The sequence below is a fragment of the Lissotriton vulgaris genome, chromosome 10, assembly GCF_964263255.1.
Source record: "Lissotriton vulgaris chromosome 10, aLisVul1.2, whole genome shotgun sequence".
Taxonomy (NCBI): domain Eukaryota; kingdom Metazoa; phylum Chordata; class Amphibia; order Caudata; family Salamandridae; genus Lissotriton; species Lissotriton vulgaris.
Window position 1 is genome coordinate 362,633,766 of NC_141698.1, and position 26,525 is coordinate 362,660,290.

At 42.1% G+C, this 26,525-nt stretch overlaps 1 protein-coding gene across 4 annotated transcripts in view; it reads left to right on the forward strand.

Annotated features, from left to right (window-relative positions):
- RHBDF1 (rhomboid 5 homolog 1) overlaps positions 1 to 26,525 on the forward strand; it is a 448,564-nt gene that overhangs the window by 204,137 nt on the left and 217,902 nt on the right. Inside the window, exon 4 of one of the 4 annotated variants that reach the window (XM_086941148.1) lies at positions 8,833 to 8,943. The exons of 1 other annotated variant lie outside the window; for it this stretch is intronic. In XM_086941148.1, coding sequence (XP_086797274.1) covers positions 8,833 to 8,943 — 111 coding nt within the window. Of the gene's footprint in view, positions 1 to 8,832; positions 8,944 to 18,602; positions 18,721 to 18,795; positions 18,933 to 26,525 lie in introns of those variants that run through there. 2 more of the 4 variants (XM_086941151.1, XM_086941150.1) reach the window with 2 other exon arrangements.

Sequence of the window (26,525 nt, forward strand, 5' to 3'; positions counted from 1 at the left end):
TTATAGTTACCATAAGTGGGAAGGGTATGCCCAGACATGGGTTCCATGTTCTCTGTGCCACTGGATTTAAGCTAGTTTGGCTGATGAGCGTTGATACCCTGAAACCAGTCCGGGGGTGCTTGTTTCTGGTCCAGGGGGACCTGACTTGGCAGTTCGGACTGTTCCCATGGGTAGCAGGGTCAAGACTGATTTGCATATGGCTGCGTCCAAACTGGGGTGGCATAGTGAGCACAAAAACATTGGTTTTAACCCAGATCTGCAAATGGGGGTGAATATTTGACAATATTCAGCATTCCATCCATTATTTTTGTGTATTGTTCTAATTTGTGTTTCCAGCACACTGTATATAATTTGGCTGTATAGGTTAAATGCACCTGTGTGTTTGGCTTACAAATTTTTAAACAGGTCTGGTGCAACCTGGCACTGACCTTTCCAGATTACATAGATTTTAGCAGTGCTTGCACATTGTGTCCTTGACATTTAAAAGGTTATATATATTACACGGGTGGTGGGGCAGTGACATTTCCAGGTTGCACAAATGCCCACTGACATTTCCGGATTACATGGTTTGCACCTATGCTAGTTCAATGCACCCTGGGATTTTCTGATTAAATTGACTTCACCTATGCTAGTGTAATGTGTCACTGTCATTTACGAACTGCATAGATTGTACCAATGCTGGTGCAATGTGTCACTGTCAGTTACTGACTACATGGAATGCACAAGTGCTGGTGCAGTATGAAACTCATTTATGTATTGCATGGACTGCACCAGTTCTGGTACCATGGGGCATTGACATTTCCAAATTACACAGATTAAACTGTTGCTTGGGCAATGTTCACTGACATTTCCTATCTACATAAATTGAACTAGTGCTGGTGCAGTGTGACACTGGAATTTACATTCTGTGCATGCATTGTTTGTCCTGAAGAAGGTGATGAGTCAATCATTTGTTTCACCGAAACGCTGCGTTGAAATTTTGTAAAAGTTTTGTTATCTGTACATTTTGGGATAGATTTAGCCACCAGTTGATTTGATTCTTTTGCCCTATTTAGAAAAAAACACTTATGTACAGATATATATGTATTTATATATAAACAGGAGGAAAAAGGGAAGTTGTTGTGTGTTAGAATTTACATGACCCTGTCCCTTTTTTTTATAAAGAAGGGTGATTCTGTTGTGTTTTTTTAGTTGTTTCAGACTATATGGATTGCACCAGTACTGGTGCAATGTGTCACTGTCATTTGTGGACTACATAGATTACACTAGTACTGGAGACATGTGTTATTAACATTTCCAGACTGGATAGATTGCATTTATGCTGGTGCAATTTTGCACCAACAGTTACATTCCTTGACAAGTGCTAAACTAACTTTTGCAATTATGGAAACGACAATTTGTATCGTTTTGCTGGTCCTGAGGCCGGGTCAACTATTAATGCAAAATTGAACCAGCATGAATCCTTAATGTTGCTTTACACGTTGTTCCTGGTACACTATAAAATGTCCATCTTTTGATGCATGCAGCTGAATTTTTTTTGTGTTTTGCTTTATCTGTGTATATAAAGAAATATGTTGGTTGGATTATATGCATTTGCCCCGTTGAAAAACAAGTGGATTCAGAACATGTTATCTATTGTTTTTACTTGCTTTATATGTCTCTTCCAGACTCACTTCCTTGCTTTCTTCTCTCCTTCTGCATTCACAAAATCCACCCCCATTTAGTTTTGGCAGCCTAGTGCTCGTTCTCTTCCATGTTGGGCAGCGTTCCAGGCCCAGCACCCTCCCAGGGTACTTTGCAGAGTTTGTCGTTTCACCTCTCACTCTTCGTGGGTGGAGCGGTTCATGCAGCTGATTGAGTTGGGTGTGTGCACAGTCCAAATCTAGGAAAACATTTGTGAATGTAGTGGGTGGCCGGAGAATCATTGGAATGTTGATGTGCTGTAGAAGGGTTTACTGTTCACCCTCCCTCTGCGGCTGTTTCATACCACGCCTCACTTCTCCGTGGAACGCATTTGACTATATCTGTGCATGGGTGAAAACCGTACATGGAACACTTGTGCTCTCACAACTGTTCCTTACAGCATTCCTAGCAAGCCATTGCTTAATTTGTGCCGGTGGTTGCAAGTGGTGGGCTCTGACAGTCCTTCCTGGGGACCGGAACTCACTTTTCAAACTTTGACACAGAGCAAGAGCTAGAAAGGCAGAAAAGAAGATAAAAGAAATAGAAATTTTGATAAACAGCGACGAAGAGAGAACGCAGGAGTGAAAACAACGTGCGAGAGAGACATAAAGTGGCTAGAAGTGTGGGTGGTTGCAAGAGAAAGGCATCTGGGGAAGGAATACTAAGCATCCCTGTTATTCAGCAACCACAGCAGTCGGTAATGTCAGTGGGGAGCTCCTCAGAATAACTTTGTGCCCTTGTTATTAATTATTTTTGCAAATAAGGCACTGCAGGTGTCCACTAGAATTCTATTTTCATATGTGCTTTCATTCTCACTAGCACCAGAGGGAGGGGACATATAGGCTTGTTTGTACACGCTCTATTACATGCCTTTAATCTGGGTACCAGGGAAGCTGCTGGGTACTAAGCAATATAGTCAGTGGGCATCAGCTATACCACTAGTGTCCCCGATCTATAGAACTATTGCAAAGGATACTGCTAACCCAAACTCCCCTTGTGCACTAGAATGCGCATGGGTGCCAAGGCTGAGCAGTCTCTGACTTATTGCTTCATTCATTCATTCAAAAACTCCGCTGTAGGCCTGTCTCGTTGATATAAGTTCTAGATCCTTCTTACTAAATGTTATGACTTTTGATTTTTCTCTACGGCCTAGCGCCAGGAGGCTCCCCTGTGAGTGAGAAGAGTGGCTCAATGGTTAGAGCGGCAGACCCAGATGCAGAGGTCTAGCCCGGGACATGGGTTCAATTCCCGCCTCGGCGGGTCTTGGGCTCAATTTCCGCGGACCTGATAATTCTCGCCTCGGTGCCTATTCTAATCATGGGTCCCACTCTGCAACTCTGGGCAATAGCTTGCTTAATCTCCACAACGGCCCCAACAGCCCTGGGATGCCTGGCTTCACCTTGGGGGTGCCCAGGAGTGGGCACTTCACAGGGAAAAGTGAGGAAGTGTTCCACAGCGGTATGCGTGCAAGCGCCTGAGATACCCCTTTGGGGGTCGATTTGATGCGCTATACAAGTACTACTACATTTACATTTACACACACGTGCGCTGTATAAATGCTGGATTCATTCAAGATTGCCTGCCTGACGCACAAAGCGCTCCACCATAATACTCCCACTTACTTGGCAAATAAGCTCGAACTCTCTGGTATGTCTCGGTCCGTAAGAAGCTCCAGCACTCTCCAGCTGAAACCGCACAAATTCAAAAAGAAAAGAACATACAGCTGCGCCTTCTCGGGTCTGGCCCCTAGAATTTGGAACGCTCTTCCGCCCGATATCCGTTCCAACCCTTGGACCTCCTCATTCAAAATACAAGTCAAATGACTTCTCCTGAATAATCAGCTGCAACAACTGTCCTAAAGACAATATAACTAATCTGTGTATACCCTAGAGAAAAAATGGCCCTCTCATTTGTTTGAGACATTTTCAGGATGCAACTTATGTTCTCACTACATGTTTCTCATGTTTGGTTTCACTCTTATTGTATTGGGGTTGATTTACTACAAATGCTTAGGATGTTTACTTGCTTAGTGATAATCGTATCCTTTTTCTGATGTACAGCGCTCTGATACCCTTTTCGGGTCATGTTCGCACTTTATAAAACTTTTCAAATAAAATAAATAAATTCATTCATTAATTCATTCAGTCCAGGTTACACGAGGTGGGAAGGGTTTCGAACTCCGATACAGGATGCCCCAGCAATCGCATATAAGGAATGAAAATCAATATCCAATCTGAGCCGGAGCTTGGAAAAAAATGTAGTCTATCAAAAAGATGAACCACAAAGTACTTCTGGGGGCTAAGGTTAGAACTGCAAGATTTATAGCATTTAGATAAAATATACTTGGGAATGTCTAATAATTATTATTATAAGTTAGTAAAAATGCCAGTCAGGGCTTCAATCAAATGTATGCTCAATTGTTTGACCTTTCATGCAACACCTTTGTCCTACCTAACCCATCACACCCTATGGTAAAGAGATTGCTGTGTACTGATACACACTAGGAATCAAAGGGAGAGGCCCTACGTGGGAGATCGTACTACTCCCTGTCTGAATGTGAACTCACTAGAAGTACGTCTCACTAGTCGCGAAGAAAGGGGGAGGGGGAGGAGGGGGGAGAGAAAGAAAAGCTTCCCGGTTATAATGTGATAGAGGCAATGGGCCCGGCCCAAAAAGTGCCCTATTGCATGGGAAAACCTCTGTCAGGACAAGTTCTTACTCACCATAGGGTGACATGATTCATTATAGGGTTCCCTCCTCGCACCAGGGCCGCAAGGTGACTGGTGTGGGCTGCAACTTTCCTGGGCTAGAAGAGGAGCTGGGGTGTTTTAGGGAAGGCACCAAGGATGAGGATGGTGAGGGGCAGAGTGCAAAGAGAGAAGTTTAAAACTGTTTCCGGGAGGCCAAACGTCTTTCATTTTGCAGTCTCCTAGGACAGGATTAAAAAAGAGAGAGGACTAGGGGTATCAGCAAATATACCCCTATAATAGGTCAACATGTTTCTGACTTCTAGTGACCCAAGCAGGGGTTCAGGGGCATTCTTCAGGACCAAATGGTAAGTTGGTAAGTCACTCTGCCTCAAAATCATAAAAGCAAAAATGGATATACTTGCCACCACATTTCAGGAGCCTATATGAGTGAGCGATGTCCCGGGAATTACAGAGGAAAGGGTCCACCATATCATCTAATGGATGATAATTAAATACCTTTCTCCAGCCTTGTAGGTGACCCCATTATGTACATGGCTGCACGGCGGTCCGTGTCCTGCAGGATGTGGGAGTTCCCGCTGGAGATTGCAGTGACATGATCAGTCATAAGATGTCTCAAACACCAGGCCATAAACCCCCCACACAACTAGCCAAAGACCCTAGAAAATGAATCATGGGAGGTTTGTCCAAGAAACTGGTAATGGTTGAATCCCAGTTGTAAATCCTGGGATTTTCACGAGTGTCTGCTGTATTGCAAACTGGCCACAACCATTTGTTCATATTGTCATTGGTGCTGGGTGTTGGCAAAGCATTGGTGATTGACTTCCAAGGATTATTGCAAAATTTGATTGGCCTTTTCTATCCCAAATAGCTAATCATGGTCAAGATTTTCAAGTTTTGGGCACACAGTAGATAGTGTGGGCTCCATTGAGAGCTATAACATCCTCTGTTAGTGTGACACAAAAATGTTTCCCCCTAATAACTTTTTATTGGTAGGTAACACAAATGTTGTCTAAATGGTCACAAGTTCAGCTCAACCAGGCCTAGTGTTGGATGGAAAATGCAAGGCTCTGAATAACATAAGAACCAGGACATCCACGGACTCCAGGATATAAAACGGATTAAAATGTCCTTTTCACACTTCACTCCTGTCCACTGCATCGCATGCGCAGACATATACTAGTGGCAGCGTGGGAAAAAAATCAGGGAGCAGGTTGACTGGCAGTGTGGACCCATCAGGATGCACAGGCCTCTGGTTACAGTGGCATGTCCTCAGCCCTTGTGTGAAGATTTTGGGTATTCATTTCACTTCAGGTTAGATGTGTTGCAGGTCCATGTTGTTTCTGGGGTAGATATATATATATATATATATATATATATATATATATATATATATATATATATATATATATATATATATATATATATATATATATATATATATATATATATATATATATATATATATATGAACCAAGTAATCTTCAAATAAACCACACTCCTGTCGTGGAAACGAAGACACGGACCCAATGGCTGCAGTCAAGGAGATCTTTAATAAAAACCTCGCTGGTTACGCGTTTCGAGCACCTAGTGCCCTTGGTATATATATATATCAGATTTATATAGCATGCCCTATCACCCAGGAGGGTATTCGGGTGCTGTCCATGGGCACAGAGAGTTTAAGTGATCTTCCCAGAGCCATAGGATGTTGAGTCGACAAAGACACTTAAACCCGGATCCGGATCCCCTGCTCATGAGTCGGCCACTCTGAACCCTGCGCCACATCCTCTCCCCTTGGACGTTGATTCCTTGAATGGGCCATTCATGCAGGCCTCCTCAGCTAGGCCTAGATTGCGCATGTTCCTGGTCAGTACAGCTCCTCTCATCTCAAGACAGTCACGCTGCTCACCGTCTGAATATGAAGGAGCAGCCATGGCATTGTTGTTTAGTCTGCGAGGTGGGCATAGCCACCAAACTCCTTCTTTCAATCAAACATGATGAAAAATTCTGCCTCAGTGGCCAGCAGTTACCTAAATATGGAGATGCTGCAATGCTTAATTTGAGCCTGTGGTTTTCGGTGCTCGGCACCAGCACTTAATTGTCAACACCGGTGCTTGTGACAGTCTGACACAAAGTTTGGCTAAATTAGAGATAACCCCAAGTAAACAAATACAACAACTCTCTTGGGTAAATTGTTTGTTACACAATAATCCTTAATACATCAACACAACCTCTCATATTATACACACTCGAACAAGCTGCAGTGGCCTCCTGACTAGAGCCCTGGGACTTAATTTTTTTTTTTTTTTTACAAATTAAGCACTGAATGCTCGCAGGAAGCCAAGGCCCAGTCAAACTGTGCGGTTCCGTCGCATCCTCTCCCCACTTTAATAGTTAGTAGTTGGTTCTATTTTAGGCTGCGCTAACAAGTGAAATGGGCTGGTGGTGCGGTTGCCAGCTGCCGAGAGCCCCGTGGCTTATTTATTTAAAAAACAACCACTGCCTCTGTGTAAAAACAGACAGGATCGGACAGAAAAGCAAAAAATATGTTCACATATCTGTTTACTCCGAGCAGGGACTCAAATTCTTGCAAGTCTTGTTTACTAAGTAACTTTTTACGAGTGGGGTATCGTTTAGTGGTTACCAGGTATCATCTGCAACCATCCTTGCATTATTCCAAAAACATGGCGCCCAGTTTTAACTGTGACGAAAGGCGCGTTGGCAAAACCACTCATTGTAGTGAGATGACGTGCCCAGCACGTCACTCCTCAGAAAAACTAGCAAACCTATTTGGATGCTGCTAATCCATTCCCAACTACCGCCTGCTCTCTGTCCGTTCATTCACAGAAAAATTTGAAAATCTACACTTTTTTTCATACCTACCTTTGTTTGTAGATTTTCAAATTTCAGTAGTTAGCAACGAATTTCAGGTTCTCTCTCCGAATGCTAGGTAATTGCTATCCAGAAGTACTCACCGCCATCAGTGTACTTTGATTATTGTACATGTATTTAAATTGGATGTACCATGTTACAACGCATACCGTTACAACTACCTACTATTACAACTCGACCATTACAACGCATACCATGACAACGCATAGAGCTTTGAGGTGCTGGATAGTGGTAAGTATAATTTACTATTCTAACTCCAGTCCCCGTGGACACTAGGGAAGGTGTTGGATAGTAAATTATACTTATTCCCTATCCTAGAGCGCCCCCCAGCGCAATGCGTTGTAATGGTATGCGTTGTAAAAGATGCGTTGTAATAGTAGGTAGTTGTAAAAGATGCGTTGTAACGGGTGTATACCATTTAAATTACGCACTTGAGTGTCCTTGCCAAAAGCACATTTGATAACTTTTTCTTTTTCTCCATGAGGACAATATTTTCCCAGTATGGACATTAAACTTTAAGGGTGGGAACTGGCTGAAAAAAAAAATACCAACAATCATATAAGGTTCTGGACGAGCATAAACTTTCCAGAGTAACCCATGCCAGGGCTGGACACTCCCAACCTACACAAATAGTCTTAAATCCATGTAACATTACATTATAGCCGTTTAATATCACGTTTGAGTAAATGGATTTACCCACTACTTACTTTGTAAAAAAAAAGTACCAGGGCCCTTGTCAGGAGGGCACACAGCTTTTGCTACCCTTTGCCCCTGCCAGTGCCGCAAATTGCAGTGCCAACACCACTACTAACCATCACACTCTATAAGTGTGACAATTCAGACTACTCCAAACCCGCTAAAGTTATAAGTATGGCTAGGGCGGCAGGTATTTTAGTCATTTTAATGTATATTCAATTATCAAACAACTGCTGTGCTCAATCCAAAAATAGACACACAGCGCCACCATGTGGCACACTGGCATACATGCCGGTATTGATATTAAGTGCTGGTGCTGAGTACTGGAAACCACCAGCTCAAATTAAGCACTGTATGTAGCATTGTAAATTCTTGTTTTCTGAATTATGCACCTCAATTTGCAGTCATGAATCAAGCTGTTTATACCTACGTGTGATCTACAACGTGCAACATAACATTAAGAAACAGGCACCCTCTCCCTTTCCACACCACTACTCAAGGATTTCAGCACACTCGGCAGTGGCCAAAAGGCAACATGCTGCTGCCACAAAATAATTTAAAAAAAAATACAACAATAAATATTTGAAAACCTCACAGGACAGTAACATCGATACATTTGGTTATTGTGCAATATAAAATTAATAATCATCAATCTGTACGGACTAGCAGCAATCGTGCCTTTGTTTTCAGTAAAGGTGTGTAGAAGAATTGTACTTAATTGGTATTTCATTCATCCAAGCATTCACCCAATAAATGGACGAATGAATCGAAGAGCTGTAATTATACATACGCAGTACGCACGTGGCGCTTGTTTTTTCACATTTTTCTTTTGTCGTTTGGGCTTGTTTCGCAGGAGACAGGTGCGGTTCGAGAGAATCAGCACCATGCCCATAAAGGGGCCACGAGCTGGCAGGAGGCCAGTACATCTGAGAAAGCACCAGTCTTTGTCCAGGTTTTTTTGCAGGTACCAGAAGCATCCGAGTGCAGATGCATGCACAGTACATGTGTGTATGCGTGATGTGGGTGTACATGCATGCGTTTGCTTTAATATGGTAACAAATTTGAGTTTGGACTGGTGTAAAAAAAAACGCTCTGTAGATCAGTAGGGATGTTCTACATTGTTGGTGCACAAATGTAATCTTGTGTAACTCTTGACTATCGCATAAGTTTAAATATGAGCAATTTTTACCACTTCACGTAATGCAACATTTTATGTGAATTAGGCCTGTGAAAGGCTTTTTTTTTAATAGAAAATGTTTAGATGAAAAACTGTTGAACTGCTGAATATTAACCCCCAGAATATCGATGTAAAAGAATTTTGTGCACACAATTTCCAGAGATAAAATAATACAAGTTAACGTTTCTGTGCGGAGTATACCCTCGCATAGAATGTCACTCAAGCTACTTTTGGAATGTGTTTTTGCATGGTACCCATTTTTTCAACTGTAGTTTGTGTAAAATAAATGCAAATGTTGAACAACCTTAGATATTACAGCTTTAGTGCATGTGCTGGTTGACATTGTTGCATAACTGGGTGAAGTGCATTTGATTGCAGTTCTGTAACATGCATTCGTGAGTAAGGATTTATATAAATATAGGACGAACTCCTGCCAAATGATCGCTTTCTATCAAGCCTATGTTGCTGAATATTCATGATTTACACTTTGCTTTCTGTGACTATTTTTTAAAGCAGCCCCCTGTCCCACCTGGGACGCTCCTGTCACTTCCAGGGCAAGGGCTTTCCTCTTAAGGCCCCAGAGTGAGCTCTTCGGGGCATATTTACAAGCCCCTATCACCACCAGACGCCCGTATCTGGTGGCGACAGGGGCTTTGCCTTATTTACAAGGTGGCATTAAGTCACTTAACGTGGTTTAACGCCGCCTTGTAAATAAGGCCCCCTTTCACGCTATACTTAGCGCGAAAGGGGTGGGCAGTAGATGTTGCGGTGGGTGTTTCACCCGTTGATTTTGACGCTGACCTCTATTTACAAGGGTGGTGTAAATATGGCCAGCGCCAAAATTAAGACCAGGGAAAACTTGGTCTTACACTAGCGCAACAAAGAAAAATGCTCTATTACTTCTTGCTTTTGCTGTTTCTATGTGTGCTGCGTTGTGCATCACACATAGAAACAGCAATTGATTGTTTATGTGCAAAAAGTGTCCCTTCCTGCACATAAACAATCCTTCCCCTCAACACAGGCACCTTGCACTATGGTGCAAGGGTGCCTGTGTTGGCGTTAGGTTGCTAAATTTAGTGCCAGTGCAGCGCAAGGCTGCACTGTATTTTTGTAAATAAACTGCCGCCCTGCGTTTCAGGAGTGGTAGCGCGCAGCGTTAGGCCAATAAGATTAACGCCGCACTCAGTCACTTCTTTTGTAAATATGCCCCTTCATTTCTAGCTTTCTTCTACTACCAATCCACAGTGCTGTGACCAAAATTTCCTTGCTTGCATTGTGGCCCAAGGCAACCTTCCTACACCACTCTCATGGAGACACAATTCAATGGTCAGGAGTGGTTTAAGGCAGAGGTTCAGATTTATGTAAAATTGGTGAAAAGGACGCAAAGGTCCTTCACAACTGTACTTTCACAGTATACTTTGGTGAAGGGCAAGTTTACCTTTCTGTGAGGCAACTTACTCATGGATACATTCCAGTTCTGTTATAGACCAGGACAAGGAGTCAGCCATTTTGGACATGTCGTGTGGCCTTTTTCAGACAGTACACAAGGGTTATGCAACCATCTTACTTATTAATTCGGCAACAATTCAACCCATGTGTGGAGTTCTGTCTCTGTGTATCCTAGGCAGATATGAATAGTCACACTTTTATCTAAACAAAAGTATCAAGGTATGGTTGTTAGGGTAATCTTGCTGTCCGCACTCAGTTATGTAAACATTCTTCATGCCGGAACTCCCTGAAAGCACCTAACACGCTTTCAAGTAGTCAAAATGCCTGAGCTAGCCTAGTGTGATGTCTTAGGGACCGTAACAACATTTCTGTCGAATAATCACCCCTTTACTACCAGACTATTGTGACGGCAAGTCTCTACCAGTAAGCATAGAATTACTATTCATACTCTCTCTCTATATATATATGGTCTTTGTCAAATGGCCTCTGAGGAAAAAGACTGATTCGCTGAAACGCATCAGCAGGCCCGGACTGGCCGTTGAGGGCACCGGGCAATCTCCCGGTGGGCCGCATGGTTGGGGCCGGTTTTGGGCCCCTGGGGCCGTTTTTGTTACAGGGCCGTTATGCTGCAAATACGGCCCTGTAACAAAAACGGCCGAAAACCGGCCCTGTCACAGAGCGCGGTCGCACCTCTCCCCCCTCCCCTCTCCTCCCAGAGGGGGAGAGGGGGGCCGGCCGAGCACTTTGCCAGGGCCGGTTCTGGTTCCCAGTCCGGCCCTGCGCATCAGGCCAGGGACTAGACACGGGATGTGAAGTTGCCTGCTTGTTCTTAATAAAGGTTTGTCTTCCTACCTGCAGCGGTGTGCGGCCTCAAGCTTCTGGGCAACTTGGTGTAATATACAGAGCGAAACGCGTCAGGGAGGGCACTTGCTCTGACACCATCGGAATAAACTTTTGCCCTGCTGGCACTATAATGGTGTAATGGCGTTTATCATTGTTACTTGATGTATTTGTGGAGAGGAGGTCTGCGCCCGTTCATGACCGCAGCAAGAGGCGGTCGGGATTTTCGTGATAATATATGTATATATATATATATACACACACATATATATATATATATTTCGCGGCAATTCGTCTAGCGGCGCTCAAGTTATTGGCAAAACAAAAACAAAAAAATCAGAGGTCTTCATTCTTTTTGATGCCAAGACCCCCTTGCGAGCTGCAAATTGCAGCACACATGGAAAGATGAAAGAACGAGGAGAAATTAAAACATTTCTCCTCATTACGCCTCCGCTGGGGAGGTGTCCGTTTTTAGAGCTGCCCCAGGTTTACTTGATTTTGTAAATATGGGGTAGCATCAAAATCCATTGATGTTGTTTTGGAACCCCAGGCAAAGCCCATGGAACACCTCCTTGAAGCTGAGTAAGGCAGCGCAGTGACTTGTGCTGCTATGTCTTACTCCATATCTATGAGGCCATGCTAAGCCATGCAGGGTGACTTTGCACAGCCTCATAGGTATGGGTGAGGTGCTTGCTCTGCCAGGGCATCAAAAAAATGGATGCTCTGGCAATGCAAGGCTCTCATAAAGATGCCCCAAAATATTCTGTACGATTTTAGGTCTTTCACCATCAGGTATCTACATATAAAATAAAGGGCAGCATAATTAAAAATAAATTTTAAAAGTTGTTGCGCAGTGAGAAATGTACTTAAGTACATTATGAAACCTTTATTAGTTAATGCACTGCAGAGGTCTATGTATTACCAGAGATCCACAGAATTAAATCTTGATTGGTGCAGTGGAGAATAGTAACGTGTATTTTAGTGCTACAAGGTCACAGTCTATGATAAAAAAAAGCACTGTGAATATGCAAGTAATTATTTTATACTTGCATTACTCACAGTGTACGATAGAGTGCTGCAAAATGTGCAAATAGTTTTACAATAAAATGGTACTTTCAAAATATAGATTTTAGTAATGCCAGAGAGAATGTATTGCAATTGTTATTCACCCGATCTCTAGACCTGGGACATGGCCCGGGTTTCAGGATATCTTCCCTCATCAGTAGAGAAAGTCAATAGGGGTGGAAGAGAAGGCCGCCTCGTAACCGTCACGGGCCTTGTTGCCCAGCACGCAGGTACTTCGTCCAGAAGCTCGTCAGCTTGGGAGGGTCATGGGAGCCCTTATGTAGAAGAAACATAAAATGTTGCTTCCCCTTTTTTTTCAAAAACCTTTATTGAAAAGGAAATCACTGCACATTACAGGTAGGCATTTACACTCACGTTTACATTCCACATTGGAAGATGATGATGGGCGAGAAAATGTTACCTCACTTAGAGGATGGATCATCTAATACACAGCTGATACCACTCCTGATTATATTGTTGTTTGCTGTTCTGTGTTTCGATATATTTGTCTGAGAGATATCTCCCTCCACAACTCGTGAACTTGCACAGTTGATACCTCTTTTGATTATGTTGTTGTTTGCTTTCCTGTTTTCCTTATTTCCAATCAGTTGTAAAGCGCTATGATACCCTCACAGGTCATGTTCGCGCTATATGAAACCTTATACATAAATAAATAAACCTGATATAAAATGTACCAACATTATGTCAACATAATCAGCCAATTTGATTTTGCAATGTTAGTATCAACTGCATTTACCGTAATGCAGCAGGAAAGCTTGGGCTGCAATGGTATAAAAGTAGAAACAAATGTAGGACCACCAGTCGTGATCAATGGTCGAAATGCGCTGGCTTGGTATTTCCCATGTCAAGAGTGAATAAATACCAGTTACAAATTTGCTTTGGAGTGCCGCTTTTCCTTGTTCAGAATATATCTCTATAACCCAGTGGCTGTTGCGACTGGGTAGTTATCGTTAGGATTGTGCTACTTTATGACAAGTTTGCGCATGGAAAGTTTCAGGGTGATTCGTCAAGCTTGGGCCGAGAATAAGAAGGGATCCCAAAATGTGTTTCCAGATTCATTTTTACATAGGAACTTTAGACATAGGTACAGTACAAACCGCTTAACGGGCAGAAACCTAGATATTGGTCCAAAATGAGTGCTTTTTGTGTTTTGATGTAAATCTTTTTGGTAGTTTTGGAAAAGAACTTGTTAAAAAAAATGTGTATATATTACGCCGTGGAGGATCTGCAGAGCTGACAGATCGCAAGCTGAGATCTGATAGACTGCCACCACCTTCACCAGGAAGGGGTGGCATCCATCTTAGGACTCGGAACTAAGATGCAAAAATTAGATCTAGGGGGCAGGGTACGTATACCCTATGCTGAGCCCATAGGTTTAATTTTGCCACAAACACAGGCTCCAGCTCATTTAAAAAACAACACTAGCAGGTGGGCCAGGGGAGCAAGATGTATAGTTAAGGGAGAGGTGGGCACGTGGCCACCCTCTCCAAGTCTCCATGAGCTCCGGGGACCCCAATTCTCCAGTAGCCGATAATTGAAATAAAGGGCAGGGTTATCTGCGTGGCTCGCCTCCCCGAGCCCTGCATTCACGTCGCAGGGTTGCATTTACGTATGGTAATTAAGAATTACTTTATGTGAAAAGAACCCTAGAAATTCAATGGAAAAAACCCAAAAGGTTAATTTAATGTTATGTTTAGGTATGATAACAGGATCTTTTTGTTTTTCTACATATAGAAATTCATGCAAAAAACAAAAATTAAAGTAACATTATAGTTATGTGGAATTGTCAGTGATAACATTAACATTTTGAACAAAAAAAAACCTGAAATTCACCAAGTATAGTTAGGAGCACTAACTATAACTTGAGCTCCCACCATGCACAGCTTATAACCTTGCATATGACAACACTCATGACATGACATCATTTATGATATCACTGATGACATCTCAAACTACATCATGAGTGTGTTAGTTTGTTTTATAGTTTACATAGTGGTAGGTAACTACCATAGTACTTCTCAACCTAATTTTGTACAGCCTGTGTCCAGCTATTGGGTGTGAGTGTTTACTAAACGCATTTGCTTGTAAAGCAGCATAGCTGTGTAAAGGTATTGAACTCGTTATAAATGTTTGCATTCAAGAGTAACGCTGTGTGCAAGTGACAGTTGATTTGTTTTTGTTATGCTCCACACAACTTTTAGGTTATGCAGAAAATGTTTCCAACAGGAGAAAGATTCTATTTAGTAGGATTAACTATGTAAGCAGCCTTGATTTATTAGAGAGAATTGTGTCAGCATGATAGTTTATATTTAACATAGAAGAGTGTATTCACCAAGAACTTACCTTTGTAAGCATGATTGTTTTGCTTCAGAAGATGGGCTATCTGTAAAGTTTTTGCCACAGTATGAAGACTGTAGGTAGTGTGATCTTTTAGCACCTTCAGATCTTGGCTATTTTTTAGCAAATAGTGATTTTTACAACTATTGCACAGAATACACACTGTTCTTAGTAGTTTCTTTTGAATATTATGTGGTGTATTTCTCATGGGAATTTCAGTGTTTGTAAACAGTGTTGAAAAGAATGAACCCTTTCCATAGAGAAATAAATGTAAATGTAAATGTATAGGCATTTATATAGCGCACTACTTACCCGGAGGGTCCCAAGGCGTTTCGACCGCTGCGAAACCCTTCCTGGCTTCCCTGAGAGATGGTCCCTTAATGGGTATCTCCAGGGTGAGACCAGGCCTCCCCGGCGGTCTGGTGGGGCCGTTAGTGAAGATGAGGCAAGCTAATGCCCAGAGTTGCCGAGTGTGATCGCTGATCAGAGTGGGCACCGAGGCGAGAGAATTACCGAGTCCGCTGACCCTGGTCCAGAAACCTGCCGCGCCGGGAATCGAACCCTGGTCCCGGGCCGTCCTCTGCTCTCGGGTCTGCCGCCTCTAACCAGTGAGCCACACTACTTCTGTTTACAGTATTCAGTTCTCTACTTTCTTAATATTGGTTTGGTGTGTGTCAGGGGTTTCATACACATAAAAGCTGTCTGTAGTTGGGCATTTGTTTTGGAATTGTTATTCACTATTTTGGCATAAAATAAAGATATCACAGCACTCAAGTATCAGTCCAAAACATGTAGTCAGTCCATAAAGTAAGGATTTATGTAGATGTTTCAATTCTGTGCTTTAGTGCAGAATAAACAGGTTCTGTGATCTTCTATACATTCCTATTGAAAGACAGCGAATAACAGCTGACACGTGTTTCGTCACACTGTGACTTCTTCAAGGCTAGTACTGGTAGGATAAACTGGTAGTCATGAAAGACTCCCAAAGGGTGGTTTCATGTTTAAATGATATATAGAAGCACCCTGCACAAAGGTAAGTTGTTGGTAATTAGATCTGGAAGGATATCGTCATAATGATAGTGTCACATCATGTAATGTGTGATGCAGTGGACCTATCTACTATGGGGTACCTACACTGATGACTCACTGCCTTTCCTTCAAAAACGGCTAATGTGGCTTATTTTGGACTAAAGAGTTCACTTTATGGTTCATAGAAACTTAAGTGACAGTCAAGAAGCTGTTGCTGGTGATATTAAAAGGTTACTAAATACCCCTGCAGACTACATCTCTAGAAACGCCAAGAATGGGTGTGGACACACAGGTCTACCAGGATTTTATGTGAACACACAGGTCGACCAACTTAAACCTTGAAATAGCGGACGCATGAGCTTACTACCAATACCCCATATAAGATTGGGCCACTGTCTTACACATTACATCTGACACTATCACTGTGACAGTAACCTTCCAGATCTCCTTACCAGCAACTAACCTTTTACAGCATGAATCTTTTCTGGATTCACATGCTGTGTATTATTCAGCCATCTAGTGGTTGGGTCCGGAATTGTTGTATTTCTCTTTTCTTTATTTTTTTGGGTGGGTGTCGACATATCACCATTTGGTGTCCTCCTGTGATGTCGACGTACTTCCTCCGGAAGCTCCCACCTTGAGATCACCCCTTTGGGAGTCTTTCATAAATACCAGCGTATCTTAACAGTGCTATCTTTGAGCAGTCACTGCTGACAAAGCATGTGTCAGCTGTTATTCGCTGTCTTTCAATAATAATGTATTGAAGATCTCACAATCTGTTTTTTCTGCAGTAACCCATAGAATTTAAATATCTACGCAAATTCTTTCTTTATGGACTGACTATATGTTTTGGGCTTCTACTTGTGTGCTATGATATCTCCATTTTATGTTATATACCCAGGGGATCCTTTGGTTCATTGTGTGTTGGCACCCCAGGTAGTTGGGTGTTGAGTATCAACATAGAACCAACCTGAAATTATCTTAAGTGTTTGTAAAGATGCTATCCACATATACTTGTATGAAGAGGTGCGATTGCATACCACTATTACCAACCCAGTGTCATTCACTTTTTGGCTTTCTCTGAACAGATTTAACTGCACACTAAATGAGGGTCTCCCATTTATCTATGGTTGATTGTTAATGTGAACTATGCTACCTGTAAAGTGTATTCTATAGGGTCAATGTTGTACATTATGCTTGTTTTCGACACCTAAGGGAGTTGTTTCTGTCTTGGTAGTAATGATGTCTGATCTTCCCCTGAGCTATTTTGTACTTACAGTCCAACCTATAATGCCATAGTAATTTATACAGCAATATACGGGAAAACGAAACTTGAATGATGTCATCAATGATGTCTTTAGTGATGCAATCAATGCTGTCATTTGAGATGTCATCACTGATGTCATGGAACATGTCATGAGTTATGTCCTGTGTGAGGTCAAAAGCAGTGAATGGAGCGGGCGCAAGTTATGGTTAGTTCTGCTGACTGTAACTGGTGAATTTCTGTGTTTTTTTTTTAGTTCAAGCATGAATATTGGCACTGGCAAAGTCACCTTACATAACATTATTTTAACCTTTCATTATTTCAGTAAAATAAACAAATCAATCTATCTATCTATCTATCTATCTATCTATCTATCTATCTATCTATCTATCTATCTACCTATCTATCTATCAATCTGTTTATCTATCTATAGACACACACACACATTTTCAATGGCTACACAGAAAAAAGGAACAGGCCTGATATAGAACAGTAATGACTTTAGTTCTACTTATATGACTGACCTATCCCTGTTTTTGCTTCTCAAAAGATGGTCACCCTAATGTGATGCCACCGCTGTCCTTGTTTATTCTTAATTGTGCTGTATGGCTGTATGGTTAGTAATTAAGGGTCAGTGCAATAGACATGTTTGTGTTCCTGTACTTCCTTTTTCCCGCCTAAATTGTGGCAATCAATGCCTCTACATGCTGGGGAGGGGGAAGGGAGTTGGAGGGGATCGCATTGCCTCTAGAAGTCGGAAGATGTGGGCACATTTGTTCGCACCCACATCTGTACGAGTGATAACAGAATTCCGGTGCACCGCAGATGCAGATAGGATAACCTGTTGAAATATTGTATTACAATGAGCAGTCTCTAGAATTTCACGTTAGGAAAAAGAACCTAAAATATGGCTACAGCGGGATATAAAACGAAGAGGTGTGATTTAGGATGCCATCAATGTAAGTTGGTGCCACAGACTGTGACAAATGGCCCGCATTATTGCCGTTCATTTAGTGAAGCTTTTTACTCCCAATAATTAAAATTAGAAATTAAAAAATAGAAGAGTGCTTCTCCAAAAACTTTGAATTAGAAACTAAAAAAAGAGAAGTTCCAACGCAACCGACAATGAATACAGATGTGTATAATGTAAAAAAAAAAGTTCATGTTTACGGTTCAGAGTGTCATAATTTGTGCACGGGGGCGAGTTTCTGTGTGTTCAAAGGGCAGCGCACCAACAAATCTCGCGGTACATGTTCGAACATGCAAGCCAGGCATCTGAGCCGAGCACATCACGCACACCTCCTTTAAATAGCCCCTCGCTGCGAGGAAGGGATCCGCAGCCCGCGCTCGCGCTCCTCCACGCACGCTAGTTTCGCCTGCTCCGGAAACGTGACAACAGAGGCTCGTGGGACCCCCGCGTGCGGCGTTGGCACGCAGGGACTCGTCCCCTGACCCCCCAGACCCGCCCCAGCCATGCCAGGAATGCAGCGCGCGGGGGGTCAGGTGACCGGCTGGCTGCACCGGGCTCGCGGCCCCACATGCTGGCCCGCCAACTAAAGGTTAGTGAGTGGCTCCTCGCCTGCCCCCACGGCCGCGTGCGTGCAACAAAGCCGCGTGCGTGCTCTTACAAACCCTGTCAGCAGGAAGCGAATCAAAGAGACGACGGCATGAAGGACAGGGGGGTGCGGTGAGCGGGCTGCAGCCGGAGCCCTGGAGCTGGCTGTGCCGGAGGAGGGATGACTTACTTATCCACCTGGGAAGAGCTGGACAGGTACATCGCTGCCCTCACACTCTCGTGTTCATGTAGACGAGAAGCCTCGGCTTGGTTATTATATAATGGCAGCTGTTCGTACAGCGCCGCGCATTCCACCTTTGGTTCAAGAGAGTTGTGCTGTGGAGTTATACAGTTTGAACGACTTTAGGAAGTGCACAGCTGCGTTTGGACTGACTTTTCTCTGGAGTGCAGGTCTGGACTGCAGGTGTAAATGAGGAGTGCGCACTGCGTTTGTTAAGCTATCATAGTAAATGCACTTTTATTAGTTTATGCACATATTCCGTTAGTTATACATTCATTTATTTTTGCGTATTTATTTCGGCTGCTTTGCATATGCCTCTGTGTGGCTGCTTCGGTGCTCTTAGTTACACCAATTCGGATATTTTGTGACAGCGCAGGTGACAGACAGTGATGAAGTTGAGGCACTGGTTTAGAAGTCCACAACCGGTCCTAAAAGGTAGGAAGGGTGTCAAAGAATATTCCAGAGTTAGTACTGGTGAGGGTGGAGTGCACTTGGGCATGGCCTAGCAGATTGCACTTCATGGACTGAAGGCAGATTCGAGGTCATGACCCTTTTTCGGTGTCACTCACCACGTCTCATGCATCAACATCTGCGATAGAATGTGTCTCGATTTCATGTTGTTTGCAGCATGAATGACACAAATATAAAAGTATTCCCATGTCTGAAATACTATTATATTTTTTTCCAAAAAGCACACTTTTTGACATTCAAGATTTTACAAAGAACTAAGGCGTTTAAGATAATAACGTGTTTTATCTCATAGTCCTGCGGATCTCAGTTCTGTAGCCTCTAGCTGTTGTGAATAACAGGTGTTATTGAAACCGAATTTAAAGGTGCTCTATGTGGCCCACATTGGAAGGAAGCATGCGGGGGCTGTTACCGCGTAACACACGTGTCCAGCAAGACAGCCGAGAGTATTTAACTTATTGAAACTTTAAACACCTTTTTACTAAGGTTATCTCAGGATAGAATCGAGATTAAAAAAAGAAGATACATTTGTTATACATGGTTGAAAAAAATGAACATATGTTTCTATTTAGATAGTCGATATGTCAACAATTGTGTCAAATCAACTTTTAATTTTGGGCAAATTGTATGTATACAAGCTTAGCTGAAAATAAGAAATTTAGTTTTGAAAGACCTATAGAAAGATATAAAAAACATTGCTTTAAATACCCTGAATGTCGATTTGATTCAATAAACTTTTTTCAGTTTATATTATGTTAAAACAATAAAAGCATCATGACAGTCGTGCAATATTAAAATACGAATACATAAAAAATGTCATAAAATAATCTTTTAACAGAATGATAAAATATACAGTAAATATTCATATTAAGAAGAAAGAAAATGTCATTTTTATCCTCTAAAATATTTCAACCTAATCCCACTTTTAAACAGGATTCTTTCTGAACTCTCTGCCCTGAACATTTCCTCCTTGATAATGATATTAAAGATATTTAAATAAACATTTAAACAGTCAGCTTCTTTGCAGCTGTATGAGTTACAAGAGCGCTTCTAACTTCACGTAAACAGCAGCAGTCTAACGTGACAGTGCAGGTATGCTCACAGGCATTGTGGCTTACGCTTGAATAGTTGTGGCAGAATTATACAATCGCACATAAACATTTACTTGAACAGCAGGAGCATAATAGGATAGTGGAGGTATGTTTAGGGTCGCTGTCTCTTACACTTTCATGTAGCCAACAAGAGAGGAAGCAGACCGTTGTAGGTTCATATTAGATTCGGAAAAGGATTTTCGTTTGACCAGGACTAGTACAAGCTCACGAATCCTCAATATGCAAGTGTGACGGTCCGAATCTTCATGGCTCTCTCCGGTGATGAGTCTCAATTTTTGAACTTACTGAAGAACTCATTGGGCAATGAGTCTGATGGTTTGGATTTTCTGTGGACCTCCACTGGTAATGAAGCTGAAAGCAGGAATTCTACAAGGCCGTCTGTAAATATGAATCAACATGTCAGGACTTTTAGACTACCTCCTTGGGCAATGGATCTGAAGGTCTGACGTTCCTGGAGCACTCCTTAGGCAATGATTCTAAGGGCTCAACTTTCTTAGGATATAGTCTGGCCATAAGGCTGAAGCCCGGAACACTCAGGACTCCTCTAATGTTGCTATTGCTGGTATGAGTTCTAGTAGATGGTCTCTGGATACGAATCAACAGATCAGAACTTTCTGAAGACCTTGTCTAGCCGTGAGGCTGAAAGTCTCAGCTTCCTGAAGGCTGATAGTTCAGACTACTCTACCTGTTTGGGAGGGAGTATGGCTGATTTGCAATTGTTTGGTTCCTTTCTGTAATGCACTGCCATATTAAACGTGATTCAGAGCGGTGTAATACCTGATGAAATTCCCAGTGGTGATAATTAAAGCACCACCTTCCACCTCTTTTGTATTTGCTACATTCCTCTCTCTAAGTGAGTGGGTGTTTCCAGGCCAGGGTCCCTAGATCACTACATTTGGACTCAAGTGTTACTTCACTGATAAAGGTCAAAAAGGCTGAATTTTCCCTTGAGTGGCCTGTTTTCCATTTCTTAGGGGTTCGTGGTCTAGCAGTTTGGATGGTAAGTTTGTATATGGTTGGGGCTCTTCTGTAAAGGTCTAGATGAGCTACAAAATATAGAATCAGTGCAATCCATAGAATCCTGAATCCATATGAATTGTTTATCTATATGAATATGTTTAGTCACCTTTCTACGTGCTAAAGTTGTCCTACTAAGTGAAATGAGTATGTCTGACTGTGGGTTCCTAGATCACTATGCCACTGCTACCCTTGTTTCCTCCTCACCCCTGAGTCCAGCAAGGTTGAAGCATGTCTAGAGTTGCTTGTGTTGACTTTCAGAGGTGATGTAGCGCAGAAGATTAGGTGGCGGCATGGATCCCCAGCTCGCTGCATCATGCGGACGTAAGCTGCACTGTACCAGAAAGGCTAGAGTTCCTGTTTTGACTGAATGTGACTAAGCATATCAAGCTGGACTGCTCCTTTTGCGTGGGATAGAGAGTGAGCTGCATATAGTTGGTCCCCTTCAATAAAAGGTCCAAGCAAGTTAAAAATCATAGATTTCCCAATTGAATTCTCACTCATTATTGGTTAATTCAAGCATCACCAACCATCATCCATTTACTTAATAACATACATTTTCCTTTGCAAACGAGTTAGAAGACCTCCAACAATCACTCACACGGTCTTACATTTCAGAACTTTGGTAATGAGTCAGAAGTTATGCCCTTTCAAAATTATTGCACCCTCTGTTCACGAGTGCAAACGTTGGAACTTTCATAATAATCCCACTGGCAAGTATTTTGAAAGTCTAGGAAAGCCGAAGAACCAAACTGGCAAAGAGTCTAATTATTTTGTATTTTCAAATGAGCTAATGTGACAATAAGTTTGAATATATGAATTTTCAAAATAATTCCTCTGGCAGTGAGTTACAGGTATTATTATCCTTCAAAGGGCTATTCTGGCAGCATGTCTGAAGTTCTGAAAGATCAGAGGGTCTACTTTTCAATGATTCTAAAGGTCTTTCTTCCACGAGTACCCCTCTCCTAATGCGTTTGAAGCTCTCAGTTTTAAAATTACCTCACCCTGCAAAGAGCTTTGAAAGTCTATTTAAAAAAAAAAGACTTCTCCAACTATCAATCTGAAGGGTCTAACTTTCAGAAAGACTCTTTCTGGTAATGTGTCTAAATGTTTAACATGCAAGATATCTTTATTTGTAGCATGACTGAAAGCATAGATTTGCAGAAATCCACCTTTGGCTTGGGGTTTGCTAGTCAGAATTGTCATAAGGCTTGCTTAATCCATAATTCTGAAAGTATGAAGTTTTGGAAGGGATGCTCTGTCAATAATCTTGAAGATCCGAATACTCAGAAATATTAATTGAGATCTTATTTGGAAGTGAGAATAAAGATCTGAATTTGCACAAGTTTTCCTTCAGAGAATGTCTCAACTTTCAGAGGAATCTCTCTGGCAATAAGGCTGATGGTTTGTACTGCAATTGGAGTTGAAAAAGGTGTTCTCATGATAACAGTCTGAATGTTCAAATGTATTTTCAGGATAACTCGTTTGGAAATGTGTTCAATGGACTAAATTTAAACAAGCATTTGCAATGCAATAGGTCTTGCATTACTGATATTTTGTGGTATTGGTGTTGCAAATAATAATGCAATGCCAATAGCTCATACTTTCAGTAATGTGAGACCTAGTGCATTGCAAGTGCTTGTGTAGTGAGCTAGGAACCAGCACTGTATGTCACAGTGCAGTACCGCAAGCTGCTCCTAGAGGTCCCTAGTGAGCAAGGCACCAGCACTGCATGTCTGGGTGCAGTACTGCAAGCTGCTCATAGAGGTCCCTAGAGATAAAGCACCAGCACTGCATGTCTAGGTGCAGTACTACAAGCTGCTCCTAGAGGTCCCTAGTGAGCAAGGCACCAGCACGGCTTGTCTAGGTGCAGTACCGCAAGCTGGTCCTTTAGGTCCCTAGTGAGCAAAGCATCAGCACTGAATGTCTACAAAGTTATAGTTATTGGCATTCTAAATGGCAATGTTTTTTGCCTAGCCATGTTGCAGGGTGCAGTACCATTTGGCCAAAAGGGGACCTCTTTTGGTCATATATGGTACTGCACCCTGGAGAAGATATGGTAAATCCGCCCTACCTATAATGCATTGCATGCAAGACAGTACTACGAGTACATTCAAATAGCTATGTCCATATATACAATCAGTAGCTTTGAAATGTGACAAAATAATGATTGCATTAATTTCTGATTAGGTTGTACTCTGTGGGAGCCGAAGAAGGGAAATTTCTAGGCGGTCTCACATAAATGTGAGATGTTCTAGTGAGTGAAGTAACCACTGCCAGACTAGCTTAGGACCAAGAGTGTGTCCTGCCTGAAGCCTTTTAAGAAAATAGTGCTTGAGGCTCTAAACTACAGATAGCTGCCTCAATTAATTACCTTGATTGTAAAAACGTTTGCAAGGCCTACTGTGGCATTGATCCTGAATTTTTGATGTGTTAGCAAGACTACTCTAGTATTATTTCATACAATCTGATTTTTCAGGAGAATTCCTCTGGGAAACAGACCAAAATCTTAACTTCCAGGAAGATTACTCTGAATATTTGTTCTGCCTATAATGTGTGTCTAAACATTGAGAAAATCTCAGGCAGTGGGACCAAAGATGGGAATTTCCAGAATACCACTGTAGTGGGGCTTCATCTCGCCCCAAACAATCGCACAGCTGAGTGTGCCAATTGCAAAATTATTTGCATGTTTGTTCAATGTTAATCCAATTTATTCCATAGTCTTTCAACTTTGTCAAACTTATTCTCCAACTTTAATTACGGGTCCACACGCTGAGTGTATATGCAGTTTCCGAGTTTTTACTGTTCAAACCATGTCAATCCAGACTTTATGAATGAACAGGACTGAAGCATTAATTCAAATCAGGCAGCGTTTATTCAAAAAATACCCAATGCATTTCGGGCTCAACGCCCTTCTTCGGGGGTCACTGTAAATAAATAACAAATAGCCACAATCACAAATTGTATTCTCAACTTCAGTGTCACATTTCTTAGTGTAAACCTACTATTTTAAAAATATTGCACGATATCAAAAACATTTATGTCCATAAAAGCGCTTTACACAACAAATCGATATATTACGAAGAATCCTATATGTCAGACAGCCTAGCTAATATTCTCCTCCCTGGATTGTGTCTTAATCTTTATCACATTCCCATCCTTCAAAAAGGTGAAACCCACCCGTCGTCCTGTTCCTTGCGTGCAAATTTCTCACTACACCTTTCTTTTGTACCTGCACCCAGACTCTAAATCACTCGTATTCGCCTTCACAAACCTTTCCTATTACCCATCCCTGTATAAATCACCCTTTATCGAATCGTGAGGCGTGTGTGAACTACGGTCACTCATCTCTCGCGTTTACTTCCATTCTCGAGAACCGTCATTATTTGACAATGTTACTTCACGCTATTCCCACCCCTCCACGTTCGGTAACTTTCCACCAAACTCTGCCCTTACAATGCGCCCTATTTAACGCGTACCTGCCATGTGTAGTTTAAAAACCGTCCGTCCTTGCTCCGTATCAGGTCACATCAATCTCCCTCCCATCAGCCCTCTCTTATTTAACCCCTGGTTTCACCTTTCCAATTAAGCTCCTGATTCAAATTCCCCGCCCTCCCTACGTCATCTGTTGAATATTCTGCGTGTATCACTGCATCTACCATAAGTCAGTTCACCTTCCCTTTAACAAACCGAAGCAGTGTAAAATAATGTAAACAAGTGCAAAGCGATGGTGTGTCACGTTGTGTGAATACATGTTGGCTATGAGTTTTCAATGTCATTTTCTTTCCTCGTTAACCTCATAGGGCGTCTCCACACTGTCTTTAATGAACCACGTGGTTGTTCTTGGCGTGTAGACTCGTATTTTTTTGCAACAATTTATTCAATATTCTTCATATTTATCCTTGGGTGCTATCCTGGTTTAGGGCATTCGTTAAACTGCACTGTAAGGGGGGGCAGGATGCACACCATTTATACCAGTTTCTCAAACTTGTCTCTTTCATCCGAATGGTGCGTGCCGATTGAGTCTTGTGCCATGCCCTAATGACACTAAAGTTTTAAACATCACTGTAGTGGGGCTTCATCTCGCCCCAAACAATCACACAGCTGAGTGTGCCAATTGCAAAATTATTTACATGTTTGTTCAATGTCAATCCAATTTATTCCATAGTCTTTCAACTTTGTCAAACTTATTCTCCAACTTTAATTACGGGTCCACACGCTGAGTGTATATGCAGTTTCCGAGTTTTTACTGTTCAAACCATGTCAATCCAGACTTTATGAATGAACAGGACTGAAGCATTAATTCAAATCAGGCAGCGTTTATTCAAAAAATACCCAATGCATTTCGGGCTCAACGCCCTTCTTCGGGGGTCACTGTAAATAAATAACAAATAGCCACAATCACAAATTGTATTCTCTACTTCAGTGTCACATTTCTTAGTGTAAACCTACTATTTTAAAAATATTGCACGATATCAAAAACATTTATGTCCATAAAAGCGCTTTACACAACAAATCGATATATTACGAAGAATCCTTTATGTCAGACAGCCTAGCTAATATTCTCCTCCCTGGATTGTGTCTTAATCTTTATCACATTCCCATCCCTCAAAAAGGTGAAACCCACCCGTCGTCCTGTTCCTTGCGTGCGAATTTCTCACTACACCTTTCTTTTGTACCTGCACCCAGACTCTAAATCACTCGTATTCGCCTTCACAAACCTTTCCTATTACCCATCCCTCTATAAATCACCCTTTATCGAATCGTGAGGCGTGTGTGAACTACGGTCACTCATCTCTCGCGATTACTTCCATTCTCGAGAACCGTCATTATTTGACAATGTTACTTCACGCTATTCCCACCTCTCCACGTTCGGTAACTTTCCACCAAGCTCTGCCCTTACAGTGCGCCCTATTTAACGCGTACCTGCCATGTGTAGTTTAAAAACCGTCCGTCCTTGCTCCGTATCAG